The 26673-nt window shown below is 41.1% G+C and overlaps 3 protein-coding genes across 4 annotated transcripts in view; 1 reads left to right on the top strand and 2 right to left on the bottom strand.

The window, feature by feature from the left end:
- Nucleotides 1–1426: 1426 nt before the first annotated feature.
- sdf2l1 (stromal cell-derived factor 2-like 1) lies at nt 1427–8334 on the bottom strand. Its single transcript, XM_037259416.1, has 3 exons — nt 8163–8334; nt 4494–4690; nt 1427–1717 (listed from the first exon to the last, which is right to left on the bottom strand). Exons 1-3 carry the CDS (start codon nt 8332–8334, stop codon nt 1427–1429), a joined length of 660 nt encoding a protein of 219 aa, XP_037115311.1.
- Nucleotides 8335–12470: 4136 nt separating this feature from the next.
- The window catches only part of top3b (DNA topoisomerase III beta), an 82239-nt gene continuing 68036 nt past the window's right edge, over nt 12471–26673 (top strand). For both annotated transcript variants that reach the window (XM_037259464.1, XM_037259463.1), the window contains exon 1: nt 12471–12618. In XM_037259464.1, the coding sequence (XP_037115359.1) occupies nt 12549–12618 (70 nt within the window). In that variant the 5' untranslated portion in view covers nt 12471–12548. The remainder of the gene's footprint in view (nt 12619–26673) is intronic.
- On the bottom strand, nt 20197–21690 carry il17a/f2 (interleukin 17a/f2). Its single transcript, XM_037259569.1, has 3 exons — nt 21568–21690; nt 21236–21411; nt 20197–20650 (listed from the first exon to the last, which is right to left on the bottom strand). Exons 1-3 carry the CDS (start codon nt 21580–21582, stop codon nt 20422–20424), a joined length of 420 nt encoding a protein of 139 aa, XP_037115464.1. The 5' UTR covers nt 21583–21690; the 3' UTR covers nt 20197–20421.

Below are 26673 nucleotides of genomic sequence, written 5' to 3'. Positions count from 1 at the left end.
TTTATACGGGCATAACCATGTTTGACGTCAAATTATGTTATTTGATTCTGAATTCTAATAAAAACCTTCCTTCAGGAGAAATTTTATTATAGCTACAGAATGTATTTCTAACATTGGAGCATTTTAGTTAATACGTATATCAATTTCTGTAATTGTGAGAGAAAGAGTTTCATATAAAATAATTGAGCTAATTATATGTATAGCATACTTCATACAACATGACAATAACATTAGTGAAACTATTTCCAAAACCCAAAATTTCCAAGGTCTGTGTTGTGAAGGGATGCTCTATTGCAGTGTTTGCCAATCACTGTGCCGCAGCACACCAGGTGCCGTGAGAGACGTTCAGCTGTGCCGAGGGATATTGTCCAATAGTAATTATGGAGTGCATAGTAAATAGGATCGCCAAACCACAGGTCAGATAGCGCAAGGCCTGGTCAGCCACTTGCTAATCGCACATGCATGGCTAATCGGAGAATCTTGAGATTTCATGATGTGTCGGTCTGATTGTGCCGCTGATCTTAACTGTGGAATTTTTTTTTCTGAAAAAATATCTAAGAAAATTTCACAAACCGTTTTTGTTTTATTTAAAATTCACAGATTTTTTCTAAAACACATGCAAATGACATATCAAAGAATCACTGTTAGATTTTTCCTGTTCCTAGGTGTCCAGATACAATGGCTGTAACATACAGAAGGCAAGATAGATCAAGGATCAAGAATACATCAAGGATCAAGAATGACGGTTTAATAAAATACCCTCATTCGACAGAACTGTTATCTTTTCACATCAGTGTTCTCAGCTCCGACCTGTATTGAGTGGCAAACTGTGAACGTACTCCAGTGATTTAAGCACACATGAAATAAACATTCAAACTGGGGCTTTATTTTATCCTTCCCAGCAGCAAAACGTTTGAAGCGACACCTACAGTACATATGGGTGCGTCAGACCCTTCCCTTCTCTTCCGTAATTTTCCAACCACTGGCATACATGTCACAGGTTGGAGGTCACACGTCACAAAATATGCCGACAACACCAGTTTGTGGAGGTTGACCAGGCTATCTTTGCTCATGTCAGTGAGTTATTGCTCACCCACATATCTCTTTGGGATGCACTAATGTAATCAAGACTTTGTATTACCAGTACATGCAGAGGCGGCTTAGAGATGGATATTTGAGCTCAAACCCTAGGTCTGTTGAAATAAACATTGATTTCATTTTCATGGATGTGCCATATACTACGTATAGCAGCCACTTCACCATAAATGCTCAAATTGCCTTGGGATTGCCCATCTCTATTCATGATCTCTACATACAACTCATCACAATTCCTTGAGAACACAAGCAAAAAAAATACATAAATCATCACTCAACTGAAATAATTTACCAAGGGACAGCCATCATTTTGTGATTATTGCTTTTGATTTTAGAGTTCACCGTGATGGGTTGATTGATGGAGTGGATCCTTGCTTGGCTGGATGAAGACGCCTTCCCTAACCTGCCACCAGTTATGTTGGTTTGTTGAGGTCATTCCGTGTACTTCCCGTTGGCCACGGATGGGGGGGCCATACTGCTCACCTGTCACACTCAGGAAAACATTGGTACCTACATGTTTGAATCGCACAGCATCATTGCGCTCCCAGTGGACACCATCACACTGCACTGTCCAAACATCCAGGTCATCGCCCTCGCCATTCTCTCCGAATGCACTGACCTCCTGTAGACAGAGCAGTTGAGTAAATCGTATGACATAATATGCCACTAGTCATCATCAGATACTCAGCCACTTCACCATATTGATTTACTGAAACTCACATGCCCTTAACATGCATTAGTTTGTGAGTGAAAAAACTTTAAAAGCTCTATACATTGAACGTGACACTAACTTGTATCAGTAATGAATGAAGGTTAATGTAACTGCAGCGTGGCTAGTATTTGGCTGTAACATGTTAACAACACCCTGAATTACTAGATTCTCCGCCAGAGGAACATGGATGCAAACAACGATGTATATAACTCATGCCTTGAATATTCTAAGAGTAAATTGGTTTTAGAATCAAGTATTCTACTGATAATTCAATAATTACGACAAACACATATTGCATTCAAGTTTATTCTAAAACCATCTGTTTTCAAAACCTGTTAAATATATCGGCCAAAGACAGCCGAATTATCTATTTATTTTTAATAAATAATTTTTGCGTCATGAATTAGCAATATAAGATGATTTGGGGATGGCATTTTGTTTATTTGTTGGTGGTAAACAAGTCCGAACTACGAGTCAAGATAGCTGCCACGCCACCAAACGCTGCTGGGAAACCTTCAAAATAAAAGTAAACTAAGGCAATTACACCTATGTATTAGCTGGTATGCCAAGGTTTATTTTGAAGTTTACATTCTTACAGCGTGCTACTGTCATCAATACTTGTGATCGACAACGCTCTCAAGTGATTTGGCCAACAAGTTCCAAATTGGTGACAGCTCCCTTGAGGACATTTGCTATATTCACCCCGGTTGCGGGTTTCATAAAGCAGGCCAGTCATTAGCGGGATAGAAAATAACCTACAACAAGATTAGAATCGTTCTCCAGCTTCTGCAGACCTCGCTGATTCTCTGATTACAGGGGGTCCTCCGTTTACGACGTTTCGTGTTTACGACACACGTCGCATATATTATTTTTATATTATTTTTTCGTATTTCATCTCATATACATATTTAAAGCCTTTTTTTCGACCTAAGTGACCTTTTTTGCGTCATAAGCATCGTACTAGAGAACTAGTTGGTGCGCGCGGCGGAAGAACACACCATGAAAGCGGCTGTGGACAGAGGAAGACGGGGCTACCCACTAGGGATGGGCGATACCAACGATTTTGGATTCGATCCGATACCAAGTATTTCCTGCCCAAAAATACCCGATATCAATCCGATATCGATACCGGAAGTGTAATTTCCCGCCAAAAAAACCAATTTAAATGCAGTGGCATGCTGCATCAATATTTTGTGCCTTACATGTGACTATTGACCTGCACATTTGTATACTACAGCAGGTGTTTCACTGCAAAGGATACTTGCTCTTGGAGAGTCATCTATTGAATTTTGTAGAAAAAAGTATTACGTCATGTACATGAATTATTAACCTTTTTAGAAAAACATTAATGGAAGATGCATATTAATAGTATAACTTTAATTAAAAGGAGCTATTCTTTACTTTTTTCTCTCTCTCTCTGTTGTTGGGAAAAAGTTTTGTCTTTTAGTATATTGTAAAAAGAGACATGGTACCAACAGAGATGCAGGGCTTAATCGTCATGAGCAGCAAAACTATCAATTTGTAAAGCCACTGGATACTTACATTTAATATTGTAATACTTTAGTGTTGTTTATAGGAAGTGGAGTTACAAATAAAACGTATGGCGTTTGACCACAAATTGAAAAGGGGAAAACTTTATTTATAAATGACTGACTAAAGCGCAGTAATTATTGCTTCAAATAGCACATCAACCACAAATGCTTACGATTTTTGGTTAGCACCTGATACCTGGATATGTCTTGCCTTTCTGAAACGCTGCTTCTAAGGTACTTTGGTACCTTAGCCTCGGTGTGGCTGCAGGGTTTTCCGTCGCTGCCTTAGTGTCTGCGGCACGTTTCAACTGCAGCTCTTCATGAACCGTGGGGTGAATTTTACTTAAATGTTTTGTTAAGTTTGTGGTGTTGCCACAATATTTAATCGTTTTGTGACATATTTCACATCTTGCCTCGTTGTTATTAACTAAAATATAATACCTCCAAACCAGACTTCTCTTACGTTCGGACTGGGCCGCCGCCGTGGCCATGCTTGTTTGTGTTTGGATTGGAACGGGAGGCGGAGGAGGAGGGCTTGGCTTGTGAGAAAAGGGGGCGGGAGCAGAGCAGCGCAGGACACGCCGGTGCAGCAGGCGGAAGGAAAAGTAGTGCTAGCATGAGTGCAAGTCGTCAAATTGGAGCAGAAAAAAATGAGGAAAAATATAATTAAATAATTGTAAGTATCGATATTTTAGCTAGGGAGATCGATACTCAAAAATGAGCAGCCTGGATCGATATATCGATATTTCGGTATCGATCCGCCCATCCCTACTACCCACTCAAATGGTATACATATGCCGTTTTGGACTGTTGCATCGTCTCTCTCGCGTATATGGCATTATGGTTCTATTACTGTTCCGACTTTTATTTTATTACTTTTATTAAAGTTAAAAGTTAAAGTAACTGTTTAATTTTATTTCTATTATAACTGTTTTATTACTGTTCCAACTTGTACAAAAATTTGGTTTACATCGCATACATAGGAACGGATCGACGTTGTAAACCGAGGACCTCCTGTATTTGAATCTGGTGTGTTGCTGACTTACACTATAACATGCAAGACACTGGCCCTCAAGGAACAGGGTCAAGAACCCCTGACCTACAGCATATCAGGATATGAAATTGTGTCCATATCACATGAACATACAACAAACCTGATTATTAGATAAGGGGGAGCTGAAGTGGTGTGTATGAAGGTTGCGACCAGTCTTCATGTGCGTGATGCGTATAGCCTGACCACACTTAATTGCTGTCCCACGCTGGCACGGATGATTAGCCTTTCCTCGTATCTGCCAATAACTGTTGCCATCATCTGCACTCTCTACTCCAGTGACAGACTGCTGTCCGCTTCCTAACATACACGCACACACAAGGACAACTGTAGTGACCATGGATCTAAACAAATTTATCCCACAACCATGAAACTACAACATATACTGTGATGAAGACAATCGCCAGTCCCACGTAGGTTGTCTAAATGTGTTTATACTCTGCTGACACACTGCAAAGGCCAATTTAAAATCAAAAGCCTGAACCATATTCAGCTAAGCCTCGATTCTACGAGGACTTTGGGGTCCAAAATTAGGGAATCGCGTTAACCCGGAATGTGTGTTATTTAAAATGTCTTGGAAGAGAATTAAACATTCAGAGCATACGAGTGCATCGAGAAATTGCAGTAGGGACATAAGTACTAAGATATTTGCATTTGGGGAATAACATCATTGTTCTGGGTGAAAATTAATATGATATAATTCACCATGTAGTTTTTATTGTGTTCTTACCCTGCCTCTGCTTACTGCTGATGGGTTTGTTTGATTGTGCTAATGTACAACCTTTATGTTATTGCCGCAGTCCCTTTAAAAGAAATGGACAAGGGGTTGACAGTTTTGCAGCGCCATGTTACTGAGGAACACGGAAGGAGAAAAAAAACCCAATGACAAGCTGTTGCGTTGTCAAAAGAAGAAACTGCCTCTTGTCCTTTCACACTGCAATTTTTCCAATATCGGCTATTTATAATACAACGGAAAAAATTGGGGTCTAACCATGTTAGACAAAATTGTGTAGAATCAAAGTGTGTAAATTCGAGGCTTAGCTGTATATAGAAACAAATGCAATGGAGTCGAAATTATATAAACTAATACCTCTGATGTCATGCAATCATTGCACTTTTGGGGGAAACTAAATTATCCCAGAGTCGTAAGCAAGAAGTTTCATTAAAATCTCATTAAATTTCAGAATAAAGGTTCTATAAAATCTGCATGTTTTACTGTGATTACGTCTGGTAGAAAATAATAATCCAATGGAGTGACACTCCCAATTTCATTGCATACCTGCTGTACAATGACAATCCTCTCCCCTCCCCTCCCCAAGCGAGATTCAAACTGGCCACAAAACCGAGACAAAATCTAAAAATGGTTGCTAAAATTGTTACTATTGGCGACCACTTCGGGGTACCCCGGTTATACCGTCCGACAACAGCTGGGCATACTGGAACATATCCCGCAACCCTCGTAAGAACAACTATTCCGGAAAATGGATGTGTAAAGACTTTGAAGGACCTTTTAAATTTAACATCAGACATGAATGTAACTTCCTGTTTGTATCCTGGGATAACGTAGTTTCCACCAGAAGTGAAATGGCGGTGTGATAACTGACAGATTGTTTCATATAAATCATTTTAGACGCTAAGCATCGATGTTTTTGTGTATTTATTTTTTTCAGTACACTGGCGGCGTGTCACCGTAATGCGGAGGATAATCGGACTAGAATGTGACTTTACGATTACGAGCGGAGGCTTGCGCGCAACTGCAGTCAGTAGACTATCGGCTAGTCTATAATAGGCTGCCATACACAACACACAGTATACAAGTATACTGTATACAATATTGTGATAAAGTTCTTTATTTTCTGTAATGCAATTAAAAAAACAAAAATGTCATACATTCTGGATTCATTACAAATCAACTGAAATATTGCAAGCCTTTTATTATTTTAATATTGCTGATTATTAAAGTTAAAGTTAAAAAGTTAAAGTCCCAATGATCGTCACACACACATCTGGGTGTGGTGAAATTTGTCCTCTGCATTTAACCCATCCCCATGTGATTTTAATCCATCCCCTGGGGGAGAGGGGAGCAGTGATCAGCAGCGGTGCCGCGCTCGGGAATCAGTTGGTGATCTAACCCCCCAATTCCAACCCTTAATGCTGAGTGCCAAGCAGGGAGGCAATGGGTCCCATTTTTATAGTCTTTGGTATGACCCGGCCGGGGTTTGAACCCACAACCTTCCAGTCTCAGGGCGGACACTCTACCACTAGGCCACTGAGCTGAAATCCAGTGTGAAGTTCCCACAGTCAGCGATGGTTTGGGAAGCCATGTCAGCTGCTGGTGTTAGTCCACTGTGTCTCATCAAGTCCAGAGAAATGCAGATTTTAGAGCACTACATGCTTCCATCTGCTGAAGAGCTCTATGGAGATGATTTTCATTTTCCAGCATGATCTGGCACCTGCCCACAGTGCCAAAACCACCAGTAAATGGTGTACTGATCACGGCATTACTGTCCTCGATTGGCCTGCCAATTCTCCTGACCTGAACCCCATAGAAAATTTGTGGGGTATTGTGAAGAAGAAGCTGAAAGACACCAGACCCAACAATGCAAATGAGCTAAAGGCTGCTATTGAAGCATCCTGGGCATCCATAACACCTCAGCAATGCCACAGGATGATTGCCTCCATGCCACGCCGCAATGGCGCAATAATCCGTGCAAAAGGATTCCCAACCAAGTACTGAGTGCAGTAATGGACATTTTCAAATGTTTGATTTTGTTTTGCTGTCATAATTTTTTTTTGGTACTTGGTCTGAGGAAATATTCTAATTTTTTGAGAAAGGATTTTTGAGTTTTCTTAAACTGTAAGCCATAATCAGCAATATTAAAATAATAAAAGGCTTGCAATATTTCAGTTGATTCGTAATGAATCCAGAATGTATGACATTTTGTTTTTTTAATTGCATTACAGAAAATAAAGAACATTATCACAATTTCTGAGCCAGTCCTGTATAGACCAACACAGTACTCCATAGAGAATTTGTGGGGTATTGTGAAGAAGAAGCTGAAAGACACCAGACCCAACGATGCAAATGAGCTAAAGGCTGCTATTGAAGCATCCTGGGCATCCATAACACCTCAGCAATGCCACAGGATGATTGCCTTCATGCCACGCCGCAATGACGCAATAATCCGTGCAAAAGGATTCCCAACCAAGTACTGAGTGCAGTAATGGACATTTTCAAATGTTTGACTTTGTTTTGCTGTTATAAATTTTTTTTTTTTTTTACTTGGTCTGAGGAAATATTCTAATATTTCGAGATTGGCATTTTGAGTTTTCTTAAACTGTAAGCCATAATCAGCAATATTAAAAATAATAAAAGGCTTGCAATATTTCAGTTGACTTGTAACGGATACAGAATGTATGACATTTTTGTTTTTTTAATTGCATTACAGAAAATAAAGAACTTTATCACAATATTCTAATTTTCTGAGACAGTCCTGTACACCTATGAATAATCCCCACACGTGACACTGAACAGCTGAATAGAAAATCAATGATAGAAGCAAATCTATAATCGATACATGTGAGAACGGTGTAGAAAATGAGTTGCGCTGATAATGCACCATCGTTATCTTAAATCGCCGTGTGACAAATGGCCATTCAAATAATAATAATAGGATCATGGTAAACGCAGTTAATTGCAATACACATATACAACCATAAAGATTCTGAAGGATTGTGATTATTTTTAAAGTCAATTTACAGTAAGAATTACCTGACCCGTATTTGACGTCGTGAGAATGTAGACGGACGCTGTGTCTGGTGTTGAGGAGTTTTACCAGTGAACCGCAGGTGACATCTTTAAAATCCGTCTCTCTTCCCTCAAAATGTGACCACAACAGAAAATATACCAGTGATTTCAGAAGAACTGCTAAATTAATCTCCATTTTCATGCGACAACCGAGAAGAATTTCAACACCAAGAAACCCCACGCAAAGCAAGTTAAAATGCCGTACCCTGGTCTAACCAATCGTGGCGTGACGTGCAACAACACGGAAGTACTGCAAACTGCGCGGAGCCCCTCGCGGCTAAAGGCAAAGGACAGCCATGTTGCGTTGCCACTGTTACTGACACCTGTTATTTTTTTCGGTGAAAACACAATTCAAAGTGCGCATGTCAGGTAAGGATCCCTGTATGGAGTAATGAGAACAAGACCAACTTCATTGTTTGCATCAACCATTCAGAGTATTACCTCACTATTGTGAATTGCGCCCTCTCGAGTTTAGGTTTAAATTTTGCAGTGAATTTGTCCCAATGGGCATTGCTCTTTCATTGTTGATGGTCCTGACAACATGATAAAGGCGAATACCGTACTGGCCCGAATATATGACGACCCTGATTATAAGACGACCCCCTCTTTTTCAAGACTCAAGTTTGAAAAAATACTTTTTGAACACCAATTTTAATTTTTATACAGAAAATAATTACAGTACATCTGAAACAAATGATTATAACAATATATTCGAAAGAAAAAGCATGTTATTTTGCCTCATTCAAATCATGCAAAAACTGTCTATCACATCTTAATATCTGAACATTTAAATATGTAAACTAAAGTGCAATCACATTTGTAAATGAATGGCTTCTGGTTTTTTGAAATGTAAATAAACCAATCTACTGTGATAAAACAACAAGATTGCAATAACTGTATTAACCATCTAAGTGAAGTCTAACTGTAACTGTAGTCTTGAAACAAATCTGAAAAAGAAAATAAAGCAAACTGCTACCGCTATTTTTATTTTTATCCTTCATGACGGGTTCGCTTTGGCCTGGGGAGTAAAGTTAAGCATTTGCTTTAAAGATATCTGGCACCATCTAGCGTTGTGAATGGGAATAATGTCTAGACCCCGAATGTAAGACGACCCCCACTTTTTCAGTCTTATTTCAATGCAAAAAACACCGTCTTATATTCGGGCCAATACGGTATTTAAGTAGCCCTCAGAGATATACGTAGCTTTAAATAGAACATCAAAATTAAATTTTCCCAATTTTCCCAAACTCATTGATACAACTGCATGCCGTAAACATTTGCATTTTTATCGTAGAGGAAGACAATAACGTGTAAAGGCAGAGAAATCATTGTAATCGAAGTAGACAGATTTAGTGATTGGAAACGTAAGGTGGCCGCTGGTGGTTTTACTCCGACCGGTAGCGAGTAAACAGCATTGTTGTGCAATCGAGCAAGGAGTGAAATCGGATTAAATGATCCCACTCGGACCTTTCAAATTCTGACTGTTGGATTTGGTCCACAATTTGGGAAGCGCGCTATTCGCGCCTCACGGCAAAAGCCATAGCCAATCACCTGTTATCCAATTTACTCACTGCGTGCTCGTTTTATTTCTTCAGTTTTAGGAAAAGGCTAAGACACCGAAACAGAATTTAGACTTACAAAGGTTGGTTGAGTTCAATCACAATTCTTGTTGAGAAAGCTCTGTTTTCAGGAAAGTACAATACAAAGTCAAAAAAAGTCAAAGTCAAAGTCTGCTTTATTGTCAATCTCTTCACATGCCAAGACACACAAAGAAATCGAAATTACGTTTCCACTATCCCACGGTGACAAGACATAGTACACGACATACATACAAGCAAACAACACAAAATAAAAACAAGAAGGCACAAACAATGAATAATAAGAGTGATGAATAAATAATAAATAAACAAATAACATAATAAATAAGAGGAGCAAAAATGGAGCAAGTGTGCATACAGCAGACAGTCAGAATATAGCGCAAAAGTACAGGACGCTACGCAGAAGGGGGGAGAGAGTTCAGGATCCTAACAGCCTGGAGTATGAAGCTGTTGGTGAGTCTGGTGGTGCGGGAGCGCAGGCACCTGTACCTCTTCCCAGAGGGCAGAAGATCAAACAAAGAGTGAGCGGGGTGACTCACATCACTCACAATCGTGGTCGCCTTGCGGGTGCGATGGGAGGTGTAAATGTCCTTCAGGGAGGGGAGTGAAGCATCAATAATCTTACCAGCCGTGTTCACTATGCGCTGCAGGGCCTTCATGTTGTATTCGGTGCAGCTACCACCCCAAACAGCGATTCAACTGGAGAGGACGCTCTCAATGGTGCCACGGTAGAATGTAGTCATGACGGCCGGAGGAGCACTTGCTCGCCTGAGTTTCCGCAGGAAGTACAGGCGGCGCTGAGCTTTCTTCGCCAGTGATGCGGTGTTGGTGGACCAGGAGAGATCCTCACTGATGTGCACTCCCAGGAACCTGGTGCTGCTCACTCTCTCCACCACAGCACCGTCGATGGTCAGCGGCAGGTGTTGGGTGTGACCCTTCGGGAAGTCAACAACAATCTCCTTGGTCTTGTTGACGTTCAGCAGGAGGTTGTTGTCCCTGCACCACGTGGTCAGAAGCTCAACCTCCAACCTGTATTGAGTCTCGTCGCCCTTGGTGATGAGACCCACCAGAGTCGTGTCGTCAGCAAATTTCACTATGCGGTTGTTGCTGTAGGTTGCAGTGCAGTCATGCGTAAGCAAGGTGAAGAGCAGCGGACTGAGCACGCAGCCTTGGGGGCCCCCCCGTGCTCAGCGTGATGCTGGCGGAGATTTTGTCGCCAACACGTACCACCTGAGGCCTCTGACAGAGGAAGTCCAGTAGCCAGTTGCAGAGGTAGGTACTGAGGCCCAGCTTGTCGAGTTTGCAGATGAGTCGTTGTGGCACAATGGTGTTGAAGGCAGAGCTGAAGTCAACAAACAGCAATCTCACATACGAGTCCCTTCTCTCCAGGCGGGTGAGGGCCGAGTGGAGGGCAGAGCAGATGGCATCCTCAGAGGACCGTTTGGCAAACTGGAAGGGGTCTATGGTGGGGGGGAGAATGGATCTGATGTGCTCCATGACAAGCCGCTCAAAGCACTTCATGATGATGGGCGTCAGTGCCACGGGGCGGTAGTCATTGAAGCAGGACGGAGCAGGTTTCTTCGGCACAGGTACGATGGTGGCAGCCTTGAAACACGAAGGGACGATGGCCTGCTGCAGGGAAATGTTAGAGATGTCCGTGAAGACACCCGTCAGCTCCCCAGCGCAGTCCTTCAGCGCTCTACCTGGGATGTTGTCAGGGCCCGCCGACCTTACGGGTGTTGATAGCGGCAAGCGCCCTCCTCACGCTATCGGCAGAGAGGCACAGGGGCTGCTCGGGTGGAGGGGGAGGGGTCTTCAGCGGGCAAGTGCTGTTCTGAGCGTCGAAGCAAGCAAAGAAGCGGTTAAGATCGTTGAGCAGACGGACGTCGCCCTCACAGCTCTGCGGCGCGGGCTTGTAGTCCGTGATGGTCTGAATGCCCTGCCAAAGGCTCCGTGCGTCCCTGCTGTCCTTGAAGTGGGCGGTAATCTTGCAAGAGAACGCCCTTTTCGCTTCCTTGATGCCCCGGGACAGGTTGGCCCTCGCTGTCCTCAAGCCAGCCTCATCCCCCGCTCTGTAGGCTTTGTCCCTGGCCTTCAGCAGCCTGAGGACAGCCCCTGTCAGCCATGGCTTCCAGCTAGCCCGAGTGACGAGGAATTTCGAGTGGGTCACATCATCAATGCACTTTGTGATGTAAGAGGAAACAGAGTCAGTATATGTCCGTCCGATCGTTGCAAGTGGCCGCCTGCTTAAACATTTGTTCCACTGAGTTTCTCAAATAAATTGTTGGGGATATGATACTAGAGAGAGAGTTGTTATTTAGGGAAGAGTTTAATCAATTGGTCTTCGAGGCTTCTGTCTTTTTATTCTTTGGTTATTTCAATATGTACTATTTTATTATAATGATAATAATTTTCCTCCATATATTATCAAAATTCACTTGGTTGATTTTCTTAATGGCTATACAATATTTTATAGATACATCGTGAAATAATTTCCAATTTGGTCAGGAGGTGATGCACCATAAGACAAATGTTCCAAGAATTAAGCGGTTCGGAAGCTGAATGAATGAATAATTATAATGTACCATACCCCCAGACCAGCAGATGGGAGTAATGCATTTTTAAGGAGGCTGCCAACTGTCAGTTAAATTAGAGTAAGAATCAGCCGAAGAAGATAGCCGTAAATTCATTGTAACGATTACCAGCAGCTACTCGTATCGCATTTAGTAAAGTTTATGCTGAGAAGTACAAAATGAGGACCGTTCTGATGGTGGCAGAAAAGCCTTCCCTGGCTCAGTCAATTGCCAGAATTCTCTCTAAAGGTCTGTACAGACTAATAATTTGTATTACAAAGTTAGGCATTTCATATGTTGGGTGAACACAAATGTGCAATTCTTTCCTATGCTCTTTCTAGCCAGGTGACAAAAGTCAGAAAATCCGGAAATTTTGTTCTTTCGTCTCTTAATTTCAAACTGAAAACGTTTTGGCAGCTTTTATTCTTTGAAACAAAGACGTTATAAATATGATTTAAATTAGGGGGTTTGTTGTTTGTGGTGCAATTGCTTGAGGGAGAGAAGGGAGTAACAGACACACCAAGCCGTCTTCCCTTTTCACTCGGTCAAGCCAGCCGCTCCTGATTTTCAAGTGTGCCCTTATTTTAGTTATTGCGGTAAAAGAGAGCGAAGGAAAAGCAGAGCAGTGCAATACCATATAAACACATAAGGAGTCGCTGATGGTGTAGGGGTGCACTTGCTTGCTTTGTTTGCCGACACCGTGAGTTCGCGTCCCACGTATGACGGTGTGAGTGACGGTGTGAGTGAGAAGAAAACATAAATAAATATACAGGACTGTCTCAGAAAATTAGAATATTGTGATAAAGTTCTTTATTTTTTGGAATGCAATTAAAAAAACAAAAATGTCATACATTCTGGATTCATTTCAAATCAACTGAAATATTGCAATCATTATTTTAATATTGATGATTATGTCATGTCTCGTCCCCAGTTTTGTGATGTGTATAGGTTGTCATCGGTTCTGTTTGCGTGTCACTCGCCGTCGGAGCATTGCATGAGATGTGGACAATGCATGTCTCACTGTCACGCGGTTTGTTTGGTTCCTGTCTTTTGTTTCACGTTTTGGTCGGTTAGTCCTGTTAGTTTGTTGTTAAGCCACGTCAGTTTGCCGAGTCCTTTGAGTTTGCTACAATAAACCCTGGTCCAAGCTGCACTTGGTCGCCTCGCTCCATTTCTACACCCCGACCGTGACAGATTATGGCTTACAGCTTAAGAAAACTCAAATCCTATCAAAATATTAGAGTATTTGCTCAGACCAAGTAAAAAAAAAGATTTATAACAGCAAAACAAAAACCATTAGAAAATGTCCATTGATGCACTCAGTACTTGGTTGGGAATCCTTTTGCACGGATTTCTGCATCAATGCGGCGTGGCATGGAGGCAATCAGCCTGTGGCATTGCTGAGGTGTTATAGATGCCCAGGATGCTTCAATAGCGGCCTTTAGCTCATTTGCATTGTTGGTGTCTTTCAGCTTCTCCTTCACAATACCCCGCAAATTCTCTATGGGGTTCAGGTCAGGGGAATTGGCAGGCCAATCGAGGACAGTAATGCCATGGTCAGTACACCATTTATTGGTGGTTTTGGCACTGCGGGCAGGTGCCAGATCATGCTGGAAAATGAAATCATCATCTCCATAGAGCTTTTCAGCAGACGGAAGCATGTAGTGCTCTAAAATCTGCATTTACTCTGGACTTGATGAAACACAGTGGACCAACACCAGCAGCTGACATGGCTCCCCAAACCATCGCTGACTGTGGGATCTTCTCACTGGATTTCAAGCAACTTGGATTTTGCTCCTCTCCAGCCTTTTCTTCAGACTCTGGCGCCTTGACTTCCAAATGAAATACAAAACTTGCTTTCATCTGAAAAGAGGACTTTGGACCACTCTGCAACTGTCCAGTGCTTCTTTTCCATAGCCCAAGTCAGACGCTTCTTCCGTTGTCTTGAGTTCAGAAGTGGCTTGACCATGGGAATACGGCTATTGTAGCCCATTTCCGGGACGCGTCTGTGAACAATGGCTTTTGATACCTGGACTCCAGCTTCAGTCCACTGTCTTTGAAGCTCCCCCAAATTCTGGAAGCGACTCTTCTTCACAATGCTGTTAAGGGTGCGGTCATCTCTCTTGGTTGTGCAGCGTTTCCTGCCACATTTCCCCCTTCCAACAGACTTTTTGTGGATGTGCTTTGAAACTGCACTCTGTGAACAGCTTGCTCTTTGAGAAATTTCTTTTTGTGTCTTACTCTCCTGATGGAGGGTGTCAATGATGGTCCTCTGGACAGCAGTCAGATCAGCAGTCTTCCCCATACTTGGGATTTAGTTTACTGAACCAAGCTGCGTGTTTTTCAAGGCTCAGGAAGCCCTTGCAGGGGTTTCGAGTTAATTAGACGATTCAAGTGATTAGTTGAATACCCTACTAGTATACTTATTCATGATATTCTAATATTTTGAGATAGGATATTTGAGTTTTCTTAAGCTGTATGCCATAATCAGCAATACTAAAAATAATAAAAGGCTTGCAATATTTCGGTTGATTTGTAATGAATTCAGAATGTATGACATATTTGTTTTTTTAATTGCATTACAGAAAATAAAGGACTTTATCACAATATTGTATACAGTACAGGCAATTTTCTGAGACAGTCCTGTGTGTGTGTGTGTGTGTGTGTATATATATATATATATACATACACACACACATACGGTTTTCAAAATAAAATACGTGCAGTTTCAAATATGATGCATTTTATGTCATTTTCCATATGAAAATGTGTTACTGACATACACATTCAAAACAACCTCAGCAGTGCATTTTAATATAATTGGTTATCATGAACTGGATGCTATTGAACTAAAACACTAATATTTACAGAAACAAATTCATGAAAAATATGAGAAGCATTGGAATGAAATGATAAGATGTATCAGTCCATATAGGTCCCAGTCCATATAGGATTATCCTGCACTGTCCAATTTATTGTTCTTGCTTGTCTTTAGGAAGAATGACACACCTGAGACAAAAATCAAACTTACACAGGATGGTCTGAGTCTGAATCCAATTCTTGTTGAAAGGCACACAAAGATGGGGGCCAGTTCGTCTTCCATAATCATTCCTTGGCGTCTGTCCTGTCTTTGGCGGCCCTTGTGGTTGTTCTCGTTCTTCTCCCTGCTCCTTGGTTTGTTTTCTCCAGTTCCTGCAGATATGATACTCACACCCGTTCCCCATTGGTTCTCCCCAACGTCAGCTCTTTTGATCATTTTGTACCAGTTCTGGCCGACTATTATGTTTTGTTACTAATGTCCTTGCTATCCGTATCATCCCTCATACCCAAGCTCATTGTCTCACATTCTGCGCAAACATTCATTTTCTCTGTCCAACTTCAAAATGCCGCGCATCATTCCTTGTTAATTGTACAAAAACCTCTAGCAGTACAAACAAACATCAGGCAGTAGCTATAATTATAAAACATTATTTGCAGCCATTGAGCCATATGTATCGTCGATGAATGTTTAGAAGTTATTCCAGGGGTGGGCAAACTACGGCCCGCGGGCCACATCCGGCCCACGGGACCGTTTAATCCGGCCCGCCAACCCTGAATAAATTGTATTATTAAACATTTTTTTGGGTAATTTTGCCTGCAATGACTGCGTTTCCCCAGTAGATGGGGAACCGCTCGCCTGCGCATTTACTACCGGAAGCCGTGTCAGAAAGCTCGGTGCACACTCACAAGTGCGTGTACGTACTCAGTAGTACGGACATGGCGCACTCACGCTCTATTTGTATCAGTCCCGAATTTAGAGCGTGGGCTGTGACGACAGCATTCTTGTAATTCGCGCGCTGAGCTTTCAGATACAGTTTTACGCTAAAGCCACCCACAAACCTTCCCCTGGAATCCTTCTATTAAAATGAGTCGCCCAAGGAAAAGCAAGGTGGACACAGTGTCGAGTGTTTAAAAAAGAGTGGCCAATTTGGCTCGACGTACGCGACGTGACGTTCAGCCACATCAACATCAACCCGTCACAGATCGAGGTAAACGGACCAACACCTCGGATCTCTCCTAAGAATTGCCACAACAAATTTTACTCCAGACTATGACGCACTAGCAAAAAAGGGAGACCAACAACACTGTTCCCACTGAAAATGAAGGGGAGGCTCTCAAGTTTGTTGTAAGAAAATGCATTTTGAATATGATTTGTACACATAGCAGGGATTGAAACTAGCGACCATTCTCATTTTCAAACAATGCAGGATGCTCAAGGACATTGACGCACCACCTGTTTGCGACTAATCTTAACCTGTAAAGTTCTTAAGGCTTACTTTAAGGAAGTGTTTCCCGTTTCCTCACCTCTGTTACCAGGTGTTTGTGAGTTAAAACTCTGCTCTGATTTTCAGATACCCCTCACCGTGTTGCCGTTTTGATTACTTTATTTGGATGTATGCTTTCACCGATTCTTCAAGATGATATATTTGGTCAGAATGTTTGCCGTTTGATGTGATCTCATAAAATAAACATCTTTCATTAATCTGACCTGCAGGCACTGAAGTGATGGAAACTGTTATTCATAATAACAGTGTCGTATTTTATGAGAATCACTGATAGCAGTTTTTTAGTGAATTTTTTTTTTTTTTTTTTAATGCTGTTAATAAATGCATTTGTTTTCAAAAAAACTTGTTTGGAATATCCATGCTTTACTACCTACTAAAGGCCAAAATCTTTTATGCAATGACCTTTACAGGTCGCTTATATTACTTCACACAAACACTACGTCCATCTGCTCCTGGTTCAGCCCTCCGGTCCAAATTTAGAACCCAGTTCGGCCCGCGAGTCAAAAAGTTTGCCCACCCCTGAGTTATTCAAATACATTCCCAAAAGATGTCTAATAAGAGAAGTTGTACAGGTAAAGTGATTTCAATATTAGAATATATACTGGTGAATTTTAATCAATGATTGTGTGTATGTAAATGTATGCTTGTGCCCTTTAATTAATAAAATATGAGCATATTGATTTTCTAGCTAACTGGGAATCTGAAACTTATAGTCATATGCAAAAGTTTGGGCACCCCTGATCATTTTCATGATTTTCTTTTATAAATCATTGGCTGTTCAGATCAGCAATTTCAGTTAAATATATCATATAGCAGACAAACACAGTGAAGTTTACAGGATTTACAGAATGTGTGCAATTACTTCAACAAAAGTAGGTAGGTGCATACATTTATATATATATATTGCATAAATATATATTGCATAAATTTACATATCTATAAATTTATTGCATAAATATGAGAGCGAGAGAGAGAGCGAGAGAGAGAGCGAGAGAGAGAGAGAGAGAATTTCAACTGACAATCTCAAGATAAGTATAAGTACAAAATATTCTGTTAGATTCATTAGTTAATTATCATCAAGAATGATTTATTTTGTCTGATTTAAGTTATTTTTGTGACCACTTGGGTTTTTACTTTAAATATCTGAGGGGTACCAATAATTCTATCCATGTGTGTAATAGGCACCAAGTGTACACGATGTTTGCTATTTGCAGGTCTCCCACTGTGTGTATGTATGCATCTCTCTCCTCTGTCTCTCTCTTAAGTACGATATCATATCGATACAAAGAACCACAATACGATATTTGCCGATATCTTAAAGCCTGCTGTGATTCATTCACGATACATCACGATATAGTGCTCTACGATCGATATAGAACAATATCCTGATTTATAACAATTCATACGCAAAATCAACAAGGTACTGCAAACTCTTTATTTAGGAAATTACAAGAGTATTGTAGTATACAAAGTGCTTATTTTAACACTGAACTTCATCAAATTCCTATATTTTTTCTCACATAAGTAAAGAAAAATGAATATTCTTTCTTTTTTGTAATACCATTAACTTTAAAGTTAAAATAGTTAAAATTACTGAACTATTTAATTACAAAACAAAAATAAGTTCTTTATAATGAATGTAGTAAACATTACACCTTGACCATATGTTCTAATCCAAATGCAAAAAAAAAGTGCTTCCAAACGAATGACTTGAAGCCCAAACGGGAGCGAATTTCCTCGTCTTCTTGGACACTAGCCATAGCACCAGCCCAGGAGCCGCGTAGTTGTCGGCTCCCCTTTCACGTGCCTGCTCTGCTCACAACACAACACGCCGCGCACTGCTCCCGGAAAGAGGAAGCAAGCAACAATGAACTGGATTTCAAAATAAAGTCGCGTCTAATGTCCGAGATCAAAAACGGGCGATATAGATCGATGTTTACGTTTAGCATCGGTGCCAACAAATCGTAGAGCATTATATCGATTAATCGGTGTATCGATGAATCGTTACACCCCTATTACCCACCATTGATTACAGGATTAAAAAAAAAATCTAATCAGTATACCGTTTTTTCCATGTATAATACGCCCCTATGTATAATAAGCACCCTAAAAATGGCATGTCGATGCTGGAAAAAAGCCTGTACCCATGTATAATACGCACCCAAATTTTGACTCTTTAGTCCGTAAACGTAAAATTATTTCAGAAAAAATATCATCTTTGGGAACAACCGGATGTTATTCTGCCGGTCAGTATCACTGCGCATGCGCTAGCAAACTCGATAGCGAAGAAATATGTGAGACTCTCAACGGGATCACCAATATTTGAGTGATGTTCCAGTTATTTATTATCTTTCTGTGTGTTCACAATTGTCATGGTGATCTTTCTGGTGATTTCTTAACTAGGCTGGATGTATTTTTTTTGTTGCCGTTGATTTCTCCGACTGCCCCGAAAGGCACCACCGCGATCAGTTAGGTTAAAATGAAAAGAGAGGAAAGTGACGTGCGGACATGTGAAAAAGGCGGCTCTGTATGGGAGAGAAGTTGAAGAAGAATAAAAACACCTTTGGAAACCAAAACTTGCCCCTCGTCGTGACTCGGAGCCGCAACAAATGTTTCGGATTTGTGTAGGGTACATTGTGACAGCAAACGAGCAGGTGATCGAGCAAGCGTCTGATACGAGAGCATTGTGTTCGTATGGAGCGTGTTTGAAGTGAACAGCAGAGAGGAAAGGAACAAGGCAAAGTGTTGTGAAATAAAATATTACCTGTAATACGCATTTTGTTATTTGCTGATTGTATTAAACTATCGCATTCATTGTCAGTCAAGAAGAGAAGAGGACTATTATCCCTTCTTTGGCAAAATGACCAGAACACAGTACAAATCCGTTCTGCGCATCGGATCCATAGTGCGCATGCGCAGTGATACTGCCGCCGTATGATATCCGGTCTGCGATGGAGATTAAAAAACAAACAATATTTGACAAAAACACACCATCAAGGATTGCACCATCGCATCAAACGATGTGTCGTCAATTATGAATTTTACTGACTGTGTTGGGCAGGATGGCTGAATGCGATGCGCGATTGATGTGTCTTGCGCATGCATCCGTTCTGCGCATACTGTCATGGCGGCCTCCGTATGATATCCGGTCTGCGATGGAGATTAAAAAACAAACAATATTTGACTAACACACCATCAAGGATTGCACCATCGCATCAAATGATGTCGTCAATTATGAATTTTACTGACTAAGTGTGTTGGGCAGGATGGCTGAATGCGATGCGCGATTGACAACAAACAAGAAGAAAGGTGATTTCAAGTTTTATTTCTAGGGAGATTTTCTTCAAAAATTGTTGTACCCATGTACAATGCGCACCCAAGATTTTAGGACAATAAATTAGTTAAATTTTGCGCATTATACATGGAAAAAAACGGTATTAAACGCTTGACAGCACATTCGCCATGACACATTGCGTAATCAGATTGCAATGAAAAAAATAGATTCATTTGAGTGAGGCTTTTATTTCTTTGACACCAGGTAGGATAGTCTAAATGTGAGAAAATAACTCAGGATATACAATAATTTATATTTTCAGTGTCTATTGAAACTTTTAAATGAATATAAATTCACTATAATTAAATTACAACCCTTACATGAATCCTCTCAACAGACACATGCATCACAATCAGCAATGCCATCAGATGACAATGCTACCACATGCCCTGCTTAGCTTTGCCTGGCGATAGCACATATACATGCTATGGTGATTAGTTCAAACTCTAAGGAGTAACTTGCTGTTGGTAAACAGCTGGGGTTCCTCTTGAGGACGGGCATCCACAGGGCTATTGGTATGGTCTCAAGACCAAAAGCATTGTCCAGCCCTCTGCAGGAGTGGCTTGTGTGGCAACTGGCTTCATGGATCACTTGAGGTACCCGGTTCACATCAATGTTTTTACTATGTATAGGGATCAGAGTAAAACGAGAAATACTTAATGAGCATTCATTTACAAATTTTAATCAGGGATGTCTTTGTGCCTTTAATGGCTTTCAATGTATTTTTGATGCTGATTTAAAGATGTCTACCTTTTCCTAGCACATCAGCTTTTTGAAGTATTCTTATTTTTGTTTAGGACCTGTAAGCGCTTGTGCAATACGGATTTTACCATGCGTTATAATTTACTGTATAGTAATGACATTTCAGGTAAAAAACATTTTGCTGTTTCTAACCCTTAATAAATATTACCAAATACAGCATTATATATTATCGACCCTGAACAGGATAAGCAATGTTGAAAATGTTGAAAACGGATGGATTATTGTTATGATGATGATTGATGACGACGACGACAATGAAAGCCTGATGTGCTAGAGAAATAATGAGAGCATATTCAGAATCAACACATACACTTTTCATCTAGAAAACTTTACTTGCATCTCTGATTTAAAAAAAAAATAAAATAAATACAAAATAAAAAAATAAATAAAATGTTGACAAGTGTTAAAAATCAGTCTAATCTTTCAGCCTGAGACAAGTACTCACACATAATTCCAGGGGGCAATACTCCGCTCATTGATGTCGCTGGGCATATTGACCAACTGGCTGCTGTAATCATGCAAGCTGTATGTACAGATTGATTCATCAATACATTGGCTCTGTGGTGGCATAGCCAGGCACCAGTGGACAGCCAGCAGGTACAGCAAAAATACACGCAGCAGCTGCACACAGAAAAAGAATGGAGCTACATTTTGTGGTTATTCCTTTGTAATATATACTTTGTGCTGTGATTATTGTATTAGTTCCCTTCAACCCTGCACACAATAAGGAGTATAGATGATGGATTTCTGAACAATAGTAATGTAAATCTCACATACCTGAATCCTTTCCATTAGTGATTTTCAGGGGTAAAACAGGACACTCTAATCCTAGATTAAGCCTTGTTGATGATGTTGAACCTGTTTTTCCTCTTTGTCTTGGTTTCTTTGTCCCTCACCACATCCTTTTGCTGGAGTTTTGAGAACTGTTCTTGATGTAACCCTTTTTATCTGTATGTGTACATGTGTGCAAGTCGCATGAATTTTAAAAACGTTTTGGTGATTTGTCATCAGCAAGTCTGAAATGTTGGTGAGGGCACACGTTGGCCACTCTAGTGCAGATTCACGTCCTTTGTCAATTAATATTCAACCTTGAGGGAATAATTGTATTCACAGAGGATGTAAGAATGTAGCAAATGAAAGAGCCCTCTTCACTACCCCCTCACAATCCTGGAAATGAACATAGAGTATCTAGTTAATAACTCTAAATCAGCCTTGGGTCATTCTATTGAAGGGTAATGTGTGTGTGCAAAAAGTAGTTTCCTTGCCCACCTAGACTAGTGCCTTCAAGCTTAGGTCCTCTACCATCTGCTGGAACACTTCATCCAGTTTGGGGGTAACTCCTGGATGCCAAGTGACACTACTGTTGCCTTTACCCTCCACACTTTCTCCAGTTCTTCAGCCCTTTACATTTCTCCAGATTTTAGTGTCCCTTTTTTTTTTTGGATGTTGCTGTCATTCTGTATTATTACATCTAACATGACTGCTGTCCTCTCATGTTTATTATCCACCTCTATATCAGGCTGGTTGACTATCACCAGTTTGTCAGTTTGGATCTGTAAGTCTCACAGGATCTTGACCTGGTTGTTCTCAACTACTTTTGGAGGTAACTGCAGTCTTGATTCTGGGACCTCTGTTGTCGATGTTCCGGTACACTAATCGTGCTACCTCGCAATGCTGCTCCATTTATGCCTTGCCCACCTGCATTCACCCTGCTGTGATATGCTGCACCATTTCTGGGTCTTCTTTGCACAGCCTACACCTGGGTTCCTGTCTGATGTGGTCTATTGGTCATGTTTTTAGGGCAGGTTTTTGTGCTGCCATGAATAGTGCCTCCGCACTGACTTTCAGTCCAAGTTTTTCCAGCAACTGATATGTTTTTCTTGATGTCAGCCACTTCTTCAATTTGACGATGGTGCATGCCATTCAGCGGCTTTTCTTTCCATGACTGTCTGGCACCTGCGTGAAGCTGGCCCCCCACCCCACGCAAGATTTAAGTAAAATAGTCTGTTTTGTTTGTGCTTCATTTGTGCTGGTTTGTGCCGTAAAATTTTTAGTTTGTGCTGTAACGTTTTTTTAGTTATGAGAGATTATTTTATAGGTCATCCAGAGTTCACCCAGCCCCCCATCTGCTCCAAATGAACCCAAAACGGTACCGTTCGTTTGTGCTGGTTTGTGCTGCAAAAACGTCTGACCAATGTGCTACACTGAGGCTGGCTGACGTGCACATAGGAAAAAAGCACTGCCGTCCAGGGATCGGGACAGCGGCAATGAGCCTTGATAGCGATTGATCGACAAGAAATCCAGACAGGTTAATTAAAGGCCATGGCATAAATTTTTTTCTTTAATCGTGCCTTGAATTTTTCTACTGAGGTAGCAGTTCTGATATCTATCGGTAGGGCATTCCAAAGCTCTGGATACCGAATAGAAAATGCTCTAGACCAGGGGTGTCGAACTCGTTTTTTTTGCGGGCCAAATTGTAGTCTTAGTTTCTTTCGGAGGGCCATTATGACTGCCAACCCAAATAAATGTATGTACACCTCATATTATATACAGTATAAGCTACAAAACAAACTGACAAATAACCCGTTTTCAAATCAGATGAGTAAAAACTGGTCAAATATTAAAAATATGTATTTTTAAAAGTGAAGACAATTTGTAATTTTAGCAATGACACATGAATTTGATGCACAATTTGTATCTGGCCCCCAGGCCTTGAGTTTGACGCCTGTTCTCTAGACCAGTGGTCCCCAACCACCGGGCCGCGGACCGGTACCGGTCCGTGGGTCACTTGGTACCGGGCCGCGGAGCTGCACAGGAAAAAAAAAAAAAAAAATTTTTTATTTTTTTTATTTTTCATTGACGATCAATTCATTCAGGTTAAGACGCTCGTCCCGGTCACGTGACATGTTTCCCCAGTCGAGCCCGCAAAGCTAGCAAAAATGAGTAAGAATTTATTTTGAAAAATATAAAAAATTTGGCGAATCTCTCCCAATTACATCTGTCGGTGCATCTGAAAAATAAGGACTCTTGACACAGGGCGCTCGTCTCGGTCACGTGACATGTCACCACAGTCAAGCCCGCGAGGCAAGCAAAAATGAGCAAGAAACAGAGAAGTTTGGAAAGCTTCTTCGGAAAGGGAAAAACGTCCAATGAGGACACTGAAGAAGAAGAGGCTACGACTTCTAAGAAAAGGAAAGCTGCATTTAAAAGAACATTTCTGGAGTCCTACTTAAAATATGGATTTATCGCCACAGGTGACTCTGACGCGCCAAGTGCACTCCGCATATGTGGCGAAAGGCTAGCTAACGAGGCAATGAAGCCTTCAAACCTGCTTCGGCACATGGAGACCAAGCATCCTGCATTTAAAGACAAACCTTAACCACTTCGGGTGTCATTGTCTCCGATTACGCCTAGATGGGAACGGCTCATTTCTGAGAAAAGAGCTCGGTGCTCCCACTAATTCAACGTTTTATTTTTATGTGGTTTATATTTGGTTTTATGCCAGTCGTATCATTTTATTTCATCCTATTTATATATATAAATATTTAAATAATAAATATATAAATATGTTTATTTATATAAAGGCCGGTCCGCGAAAATATTTCTGACACGTAACCGGTCCGTGGTGCAAAAAAGGTTGGGGACCACTGTGCTAAACGGTTTAATTTAAAAAATAATTAATTGCAAAATATGAGTCCGGTGTGCGTGTCAGAGTTGTGGCGGGAGATTTGCATGGCAAAATCGACAATAAGCTCGATCGTGAAAAACAAAGACGCTCTTAAAGGAAGTGATGTTGCGAGAGGGCCGACTGTGCTTACCAACAAACCTTTGCTCTCTGTTGTGCTTTTTTTCCCCTCACAATTTAAAAAGATATCTTTTAATGAAACACACAAGCGAGTTGCTACAGATACGGCAATACATTCCCCAGCCTAGCCTACTCTATTAATTCAGTTTATTATTTATATTATTTATTTATACATTATCTACTCACTTAATTATGCAGTTTATGGTGTAAAATAATGAAAAAATGCTTTAAAAAAGCCTTTTTTTGGCTTGGAACGGATTAATTTTATTTCTATTATTTGCAATGGGAAAACATAATTCGTAGATACCGGTCCGCGGCCCGGTGGTTGGGGACCACTGGTTTAGCACACTACTTTCCTCTTTTTGCCGTGATCAGCTTTACTGCTCCCACTTGCTTCCTTTGGAGGCATGATTAGAGTTGATGCAATCCTCATAGTAACGAGAATGTAATAACGAACGGAGTCAGTTGGCATGCGGGTCCTCTCGGCTCATCTCGCGAGGTTCGACAAACGAAATTTCGTCCGACATCCGAAGCAAAAAAATCTCGAATTTTTTGTTCGAATACCGATTCGTTCGAGAACTGGGATGTTCGAAAACCGAGGCTCCACTGTAGTTCAGTCAATTCTTTCTTAAAGCCTCTGTTCTCATCAGCAATCTTTCTCTTTTTGCCTTTTGAATCTATGGCCCATCACTCACACACCTGTTTGTTTGCAACTCACCTGTGCTGTGTCGCAGGCTATGACGCAATTTTGCTATTTGGCGTCATTCTTAAATTCGGTATTTTTAATATATTTACAACTACCGTATTTTCCGGACTATAAGGCGCACCTAAAAACCTAAAATTTTCTCAAAAGCCGACAGTGCGCCTTATAGTCCAGTGCGCCTTATATATGGATCAATTGATGAATTTGTTGATCCATACTGGTTGTACACAGTGCTCTGCCAAAATGTTTCAGTACGTTTTAGTACGACTAGTAAATTACAAGGTCGCATCGCTTCCCAACATTACGGCAACTGTAGTCAGGGGGCGTCACCGAATAGCTGTTGTACCCGCGAAGCTATTTCATTTCAAAATAGCTGCTCCGTTAATGTTTCGAGTAAATTTACGGATTGATATGGAAGGGAAACATAGGTAAGCAGTACCAATGTGTTAGATCGAACTTTAGTCAGTTCCGATCATTTTATAGGAGATCGTTTGAGAAACGCGATTGTTTACACTTTGCTGAGGCTCATGGGAGATTGCGAGCTGAGGCTCATGGGACTTTGCGGATGGCTAATGCTATAACGATAGCTGCTATACGTACCAGGCTATTTTATGTCAAAGTAGGCTGCTCTGTTAATGTTTCGAGTAAATCTACGGATCGATATGGAAGGGAAACATAGGTAAGTAGTACCAATGCGTTAGATCGAACTTTAGTCAGTTCCGATCATTTTATAGGAGATCGTTTGAGAAACGCGATTGTTTACACTTTGCTGAGGCTCATGGGAGATTGCGAGCTGAGGCTCATGGGACTTTGCGGATGGCTAATGCTATAACGATAGCTGCTATACGTACCAGGCTATTTCATGTCAAAATAGGCTGCTCTGTTAATGTTTCGAGTAAATCTACGGATCGATATGGAAGGGAAACATAGGTAAGTAGTACCAATGCGTTAGATCGAACTTTAGTCAGTTCCGATCATTTTATAGGAGATCGTTTGAGAAACGCGATTGTTTACACCAGTGGTTCCCAAACTTTTGCAGGCTGGCGCCCCCTTTGGCTCCCCAGTGAATTCCTAGCGCCCCCCCCCCCCCCAAGGACCGGCATTTATATAAATAAATAATACATTTATAATATCATTACCATTACGTTGAATTAGTGGGAGCACTGAGTTTGTTTCTCAGAAACGAGCCGGTCCCATCTAGACGTAATCGGAGACAATGACACCCGAAGTGATTTAAGGTTTGTCTTTTATTGCAGGATGCTTGGTCTCCATGTGTTGAAGCAGTTTTGAATGCTTCACTGCCTGGTTAGTTAGCCTGTCGCCACATATTAGCTTTGCGGGCTCGACTGGGGAAACATGTCACGTGACCGGGACG

This window comes from Syngnathus acus, chromosome 9 (genome assembly GCF_901709675.1).
Source record: "Syngnathus acus chromosome 9, fSynAcu1.2, whole genome shotgun sequence".
NCBI classification, from domain to species: domain Eukaryota; kingdom Metazoa; phylum Chordata; class Actinopteri; order Syngnathiformes; family Syngnathidae; genus Syngnathus; species Syngnathus acus.
The sequence above is the reverse complement of the archived record's forward strand: the minus strand, read 5'-3'. Positions and strand labels throughout refer to the sequence as shown.